This window comes from Anopheles merus, chromosome 2L, assembly GCF_017562075.2.
Source record: "Anopheles merus strain MAF chromosome 2L, AmerM5.1, whole genome shotgun sequence".
Taxonomy (NCBI): Eukaryota; Metazoa; Arthropoda; class Insecta; order Diptera; family Culicidae; genus Anopheles; species Anopheles merus.
In genome coordinates, this window is record NC_054083.1 from 20,149,261 (window position 1) to 20,157,375 (window position 8,115).

General features: G+C 46.1%; 1 protein-coding gene across 1 annotated transcript; it reads left to right on the forward strand.

Annotated features, from left to right (window-relative positions):
- The first annotated feature begins 1,575 nt into the window (after positions 1-1,575).
- Positions 1,576-7,519, forward strand: LOC121593548. The gene is made up of 2 exons (XM_041916009.1): positions 1,576-4,514; positions 7,459-7,519. Exons 1-2 carry the CDS (start codon positions 2,307-2,309, stop codon positions 7,480-7,482), a joined length of 2,232 nt encoding a protein of 743 aa, XP_041771943.1. The 5' UTR covers positions 1,576-2,306; the 3' UTR covers positions 7,483-7,519.
- Positions 7,520-8,115: the final 596 nt, after the last annotated feature.

Here is an 8,115-nt window from a genome sequence, read left to right on the forward strand (position 1 = left end):
TGACCGGATTTATCTTGGCCAGAATATAGTTGAATTATGGCTATGGCCTGATCTGTGCTATTCTTCGTATCGCGCTGAAACGGTAGCTGGCTTCGGTATAGCTTCCAGGTGATATGAAGGATTGTCAGGTGTGTGTCCAAGCACGGTGTCATCAGAAAGGTGTACGAAAGTAATTTTTTAGGATTAGCCTCATCAATTGTGCGATAAATTGAGCGTGGATATGAATACAACCAGTGATAGAAAACGGATGTTTTAAAATATTAATTTTACGTATTTAATGGTGGTTACATATTTATATTGGTGCAGTGAACTTATTATTACTTGATTTCAGTTAAAACAATGTCACAAAGTAATTTTTGGTGGAAATATCCACGAGTTTTAGAATATAGCCACAATTGGTACAGCTATGGCGAATTGCTAGGAACACTATATTCATAATTGGTACCTTAAGATGCAATTTTGAATTGAAATTTTCTAGTATTTTGATAAACACTGAGTGAAAATAAAAAATACCCTCGTGTTTTACACATTGTAGGCTATATAAAAACATAAAGAAGTTTGAAATTTTACCCAATACTTATTTTTACAGACGTAAAATCGATATCTTGATGACATATTATAGCCATAATTGGTACACTTACCCTATTTGAATACACTTCATGCCAGCAACCGTTTTTACATTACAATTGTGAAACATGAGAGTTTTATGTAGGATAAAACTAATTATAATTTATTCGAACATTTTTTACATCGCTTGTTGTGTTTTCTATAAATATTCGCAATTTGAAATAATCATCCTCTCGAACGTAAAGACAGAAATCGAGGAAACCTGTAAAGATAAACGATAATACTCTTGACCGAAACCATTTTGAAAGCTTGTATTTAATAACATTGTTGATTAATACCAATTTACGAACATCTCATATAACAAAGACAGTTCAAGCGTAACGATTGCGTCCAAGTTCTTGCATTTGTAATCTTACTTGCTTGCAAGTAGAATTCCAATTTATCGGAATTTGCCTTTCTCTCAGTGCTATGGTCGAGAGCACACGGCTCGAAAAAAACACCATAACGAAAAAATAGACCGATGAAAAAAAGCGCTTGTCAGTGTCAACAACTGAGGATCGCTAACCACAAATTGGGCGTGAAAATTTGGATAATTTCCCTCAAATTTATATTGCGTTGTTAGTTGGCGCGGTAGATCAGAGAAAATAGCAAGTTGGTGGTCGACCGAAAAAATTAGCGAAACGAAACGTTACATTTCATTTCGTTCATATTTTTAAGTTTTCAAAGCATCTCACACGAGCCTAGATAATTAGTCTAGTATATCCACTCCACCCACCGATAAGTCTGATGTTTATGATATGTTCTCTTTACCGCGGTATCTGTCTTTAACATTCCCATACATTATCATTACCCTAATCAATGCTATTGTTGAATATGCATTTCAATTGAAACGATTACAGTATTTAGACAAATTTCAATTTCAGTACCAATGCGGATAGGTTAGAAAATATGTACCTAAGTAATATGGATGATTATCAGCAGATGTAAATAAAGTCAGCTTGTATGATAGATCCTATGTTGCATTTGCTTGAAATATGATGTCGCTATCGTGTTACTTTTCCATCTTTTTCCAACAATATGCTTTTATCCTACATTGTAACGATATTTTAGAAAACATATATTTTACATAAATTTTAAACATGGCGCTTTAAGACAAGGAAACTGAGCATATCAAGTGAAAGTTTGACACATATTGTTGTGACAACAGCGTTTGTTATGGTTTTGGGGAACACCACAAATGTAGAGAGGAAACTGTTGTAGAGTTCCACTGCTCGACAGGAGAAAACTCCATCGCGATTGAATCGCGATGGCGGGAGGGTGAGAGGATAAAAGGGCCGGAGGACGGACTCCCGGCCTCTTTTCGCGCCAGTTACTCGGAGAATAAACTAATTTTGTGATTTTTCGCCGTTAGAAATATCTACTTAATTTTCTTTGAGTACCTTTTCGCAACATTTCACAAAATTAGTTCTTCACAGTGATAAATATACAAACTTTGGATTCGTTCACCACACTGAAACGTATATAAATCTTCAACCGAAGTAATACGAACAAACGCGCGGAATAACTCGTAAATCTTTCAGTTGAAAGTATAGTGAAGACGCCGCGAACGTGCAGTGACGAGTAATCGTTTGTAGTATTCCGAAGTTACGCGCGCGATACGATCGTATATAAATCTCGCCACCGGGAGTAGTGCGAATCCGCGAGTGACACAAACCGTGAAGGAACGTTGTTTCGTTGCGATGATGAACGAAAGAGCAGTACAGGACGCAAGCTGTGTGGTGGTGGAGACGCAGCAGCAGCTAGGTGAAACGTCCAGCATCTCCCCGGAGAGGCGCGTGAGCGTCGTGGAAGATGCTGCAAACAAAGACGAGTCAGCCTCGCAGCCCGCGGGACTACCCCGCGACCTGGAGGTGAGGAGGAAGCGGCTTGAGATCCGCAGGAAACAGTTTGAGCTCGAGAAGGTTCAGAAGGAGCTCGAACTGGAACTATGTGAACTGGAACTCGAGGAAGAGATTTCAGATCGAGGCAGCCATGTAAGCGATTTTGTGCGGAAAACAGAAGTCTGGATGCAAAAGACGAATGATATTGGAACAAACTTGATGGTTCATCACGATGGCGAATGCATCGGTCATTCACCTTCGACCACAGTGAAACATAACTCGGCAACAACGGGCGCTACGCAGTTAGCCGCTGAAGCAACACCAACGTCATCACGAGAGGAATGCACGATGGCGGACGCAAGCCGGTGTCATCAACCATCGTCCCCAGCAATGTCCAGCTTCCCCCCGGATTACGACCGGACCTTGGCAGAAGACCAAGCCGCTGCCATGGAACGGGAATATGCACAGTGGAGACGCGCGGTGGAAGACTCCATCAAAACGCACCGTACCAAGCACTTTGGCCAGCCAAACCAGGTTGGCGCGATGGCGATGGCGGCACCATACGGCGTCAACTCGACGTTGAAGCCGACACCCGCGAATCAAAATGCCGTAATGGGGAACCTTTTGACGCCAAGTCAAAAGGCCGCGCGGGATAGCACACCCAAGGAGCTCCCTGTGTTCTCAGGGTCTGTGGAGCAGTGGCCGCTGTTCATAGCCGTTTATGAACGATCCACCAAGGCTTGTGGTTTCACTGATGACGAAAATCTCATCCGACTCCAGCAGGCGCTACGTGGACCTGCATTAGAGTCCGTGGATCACGTGCTTCTACTCCCGGACGGTCTAAAGGAAGTTTTAGACATTCTGCGGACAGAGTATGGTCGTCCCGACCTGATAGTGGACAACCTCGTCGATAAGGTGAGAAGGTTACCACCAGTCAGAGCCGAAAGGCTTGATACCTTGGCGAACTTTGGCAAGGCAGTACGCAAGTTGTGCGCCACAATAAAAGCGTCCGGTCTAGAAGATTATAATTGCAATGTTGCGTTGCTTAAGGAGTTAGTTGCAAAATTACCGGCCGAGAGACGCCTGGAATGGGCACGCTATAAGGTGAAGTTACCGAGGAAGACCATAGAAGAATTCGGCAAGTGGTTTACTGAAATTGCGGTGGCCGCGAGTACCGAGGTTAACCCGTTCGAAAAATACACGCAACACACCGAAACGACGCGATCACAACCGGCGCGCCGACCACTTACTAACCACCACCACCTAAACGTTCACCGTACCACTACATGTGCGCTTTGCCACGATACATGTCGCACACTCGTAGATTGCGCAAGGTTTCACGAGCTAACGATCCAGGAACGTCGAGTTTATATTAACGAACATCGTCGGTGCCATATATGTCTCGGAACACACCGAGGTCCGTGTTTCGTCCGATCTCCTTGCGGCATGGACGGATGCCAGGCGAAACACCACCAACTGCTTCACGTTGAATGTGACACTACACAACGCAGCGGCAGCACACAACACGCACTGAACACTCACGTTAGCACTAAACCGAATTCACTCTTTCGTTACATACCTATCACAATATACGGCGGGAAGAAGGATGTCAACACTTACGCCTTCTTAGACGAAGGCTCCTCGGCGACGTTTATTGATCGAAGGTTGATCGACGAACTTGGCATTGAGGGCATTCCACATCCATTGTGCCTGAAAAGGACTGGTGACACTACACGCGAGGAGGCCAATTCGTTAATGGTGTCGCTGCGGGTATCAGGTGTCTACAGGGGAGCTCCAACATACGATCTTCAAAAGGTGCACACAGTGAATGAGTTATCACTTCCAGCACAAACGCTACCGCTCGAGGAACTGGCCCAGAAATACTCACACCTAAGGGGCCTGCCGATAGCTTCTTATGTTGGAGTGAAGCCACGAATCCTGATTGGTATGGACAATATCCACCTGGGAAAACCGTCACGGTGCGCTGAAGGGAGCTTTGACGAACCAATCGCCGCAAAGACGAGACTTGGATGGACTGTGTTTGGTCCATGTGCTACACCGACAACCGTAAGTAGAACCACGTACAATAACTTCCACTTATGTATCTGTAATGAGAATGGGGGGGAAAGCATTAACACAGCGTTGAAGGAATATTTTTCGTTGGATTCTATGGGAATCAATACTCCCCGTAAACTGCTTTCCAAGGAAGAGGAGAGAGCAATTACTATGCTCAGTTCTGATACACGGTTATTACACGGTCGGTACGAAACAGGATTGTTGTGGAAGTACGACAACGTACGCCTCCCCTGTAATCGAGAAATGGCTCTCCGTCGTCATGCGTGCCTGAAAAGAAGGATGAGTAAGGATCCAGTGTTAGAGACTGCGATAAATGCCAAAATGCGAGAGTACATCGAGAAGGGATACATTCGGCTGATGCAGGAACGAGAACTAGCAGAGAGAAGGGAAAGGGACTGGTATTTGCCAATTTTCCCCGTCTACAATCCGAACAAGCCCGGTAAACTGAGGATGGTGTTCGACGCTGCGGCGCAGGTACACGGAGCAAGCTTGAACACATTTTTGCTAACTGGACCAGATCAGTTAACTAGTTTGGTACAAGTGCTGTACAGATTTCGCGAGTTTCGCACTGCCGTGACTGGCGACATCCGTGAGATGTTTTTCCAGGTGCGCATGAAGCCTGTCGATCAACGAAGCCAGCTGATCTTTTGGGATGATGGTAATAAATCGGACGGAGGTCCTAGCGTTTACGCCGTGTCAGTTATGACTTTTGGGGCCGCTTGCTCACCATCTAGCGCTCAATTTGTTAAAAACCTCAACGCGGAGAGGTTTGCCCAGCGATTCCCACGCGCAGTAGAGTGCATCAAACACGAGCACTATGTGGATGATATGTTGGCGAGCGTAGAAACAGTCGAAGAGGCTGTCACATTGGCAGAAAACGTACGCTTTATACATGCGCAGGGCGGATTCGAAATCCGAAATTGGTTATCCAACTCTAAGGAAGTTGTACAAAAGATGCGTTGGGGAGCTAATGACGAACTGTCCATCGACATGAGTCGCGACAAAGGGACCGAAAAAGTATTGGGTATGTGGTGGAATACCTCGGATGATACGTTTACATTCCGAATAACTCCACGCATAGATAAGAAGCTGTTAACATTAGAAAGACTACCATCAAAGCGTGAAGTTTTGAGCACGCTGATGATGATCTACGATCCTTTGGGGCTCATTGGCCACTTTCTGATGTTCCTCAAGATTCTACTACAGGACTTATGGAGATCCGGTACGACTTGGGATAGCCCTGTCGATGGCGAATCAGGGAAGAAATGGAAGAAGTGGGTTGGACTATTGCCCGAACTAGAAAAAATTGTCATCAGACGATGTTACAGAGGTATTACATCAGTCAATACAACAAACGTGCAGTTGCATGTCTTCAGTGACGCGAGTCAATATGGAATGGCTGTGGTGGTGTACTTACGGTACGAGGAAAACAGCGTCGTAGAATGTGCGATTGTAGGTTCCAAGACAAGGGTTGCTCCACTGAAGTTACTATCTATACCACGTTTAGAACTCCAAGCGGCAGTGATAGGAGCCCGGTTCGCAGATCACATAATGAAAGCGCATCGCCTAAAAATAACAAAAAGGATTTTTTGGACGGATTCACGCAACGTTGTGAGCTGGATTCGCTCGGATCATAGACGATATAGTGCCTTCGTCGCATTTCGAGTGAGCGAATTAGTGGAAACAACGAACGTAGATGAATGGCGCTGGCTCTCCACCAAGGTCAACGTTGCCGACGACGGAACCAAATGGCAAGGGAATCCTGACTTGTGTTCATCCAGCAGGTGGTTCCGCGGTCCTGAGTTCCTGTGGGAGTCAGAAGATAAGTGGCCGATTAACCCTGTCGACCCAGGCGAAACCTTGGAAGAATTTCGCCACAGTTTAATGCATCAAGTTGCAGATGCCACCGTAGTTGATTTCGCGCGATTCTCGCGATGGAAGAGATTGTTAAGGACGGTGGGTTACGTTCATCGTTTCATCGGGAACATGCGAAGGCATGTTCAACAGTTAGCGAAGATCGATGGTCCATTGACACAACAGGAATTGTTGGATTCCGAGCAGTCGCTGCTCATCTGGACTCAGGCCGATGGATTTTCATCGGACATTAAGCGGCTCAAGAGTGATGCACAGCAAAATCATCCGTGGAAGAAGCCAATTGCTCGCGACAGCGTGTTGTACAAATTATCACCTATGATAGACAAAAAGGGGATATTGAGGGTGTGTGGGCGGTTAACTGAAAGTTCTTTTGTAGAAGCATCATTGGCAAAACCGGCGATCTTACCGAGACGACATCACGTAACCGACCTAATCATCAGGGACTTCCATGAACGGTACTGCCATCGAAGCCACAGAACGGTGATAAACCAACTGCGTATTCGTTACTACGTACCAAAGCTGCTGATGGAATTTAACCGGGTTCGACGTGGCTGTCAGCACTGCAAGGTGAAGAATGCTTTACCAAACCCGCCGCTGATGGGCAACATTCCTCGCCAGAGATTAGCCGTATCTCAAAGGGCTTTCACACATACAGGACTGGACTATTTCGGACCGATACTTGTGGTAGTGGGACGACGCTCGGAAAAGCGCTGGGGAGCGCTGTTCACCTGTCTCACGACTCGTGCGATACACATCGAACTGGCCCATTCGCTAACTACTGCTTCTTGTATCCTAGCAATCCGTCGATTCATCGCTAGAAGAGGCTCACCGCGAGAAATTGTTAGTGACAGGGGCACTAACTTCATTGGGGCCGCACGAGAGCTCAACGCTGCCCTGAAGGAAGTAGATGAAGCTACACTGCAGTCGAGATTCAGCTCATCCGAGCTGAAGTGGAGCTTCAATCCGCCGGCCGCACCGCACTTTGGTGGATGTTGGGAGCGCCTGGTACAATCAGTAAAGAAGATTTTATGTAATTTTAATTTACCACGTTTACCGACAGATGAAATACTGCTCACCACGATGACGGAGATTGAGATGATGGTAAACTCCCGGCCGCTGACCTACATACCGCTCGATGAGGACCTGGACTTTCCCATAACCCCAAACCACCTACTGCTAGGCAGCTCAGACGGAAGAAAAACTACGGCGTTCTTCGATGACTCCCCGGCATCGATTAAATCGTCTTGGAGCGCCACACAAGGGAATGCGGACTTGTTCTGGAAGAGGTGGATCGCGGATTATCTTCCTACACTTACCCGCAGATCGAAATGGTTTCATCCGGCACCGCGCATCAAGGTAGACGATGTTGTAGTGATCGTGGACGGAAATTTGCCGAGGAACAGTTGGCCGATGGGGAGAGTTTTAAGCGTAATTTGTGCAAGGGATGGGCAAGTAAGAAGAGCGACAGTGCAGACGGTAAACGGGATTTTAGAGCGTCCGGCGACCAAAATTGCGGTTCTAGATGTAGGCGAAAAGGTTAAGTCAAGTGATGAGGCTAGCAAAGAACAACAAGGGAGACCGCATGGGATTAATGACAGCAGTGGAGAACAGAGCGAGCAGAAACAAACGTCATAGGAGTGTAGCACCCAGGGGCGCTAAACTGATGGGGAGAATGTTGTGACAACAGCGTTTGTTATGGTTTTGGGGAACACCACAA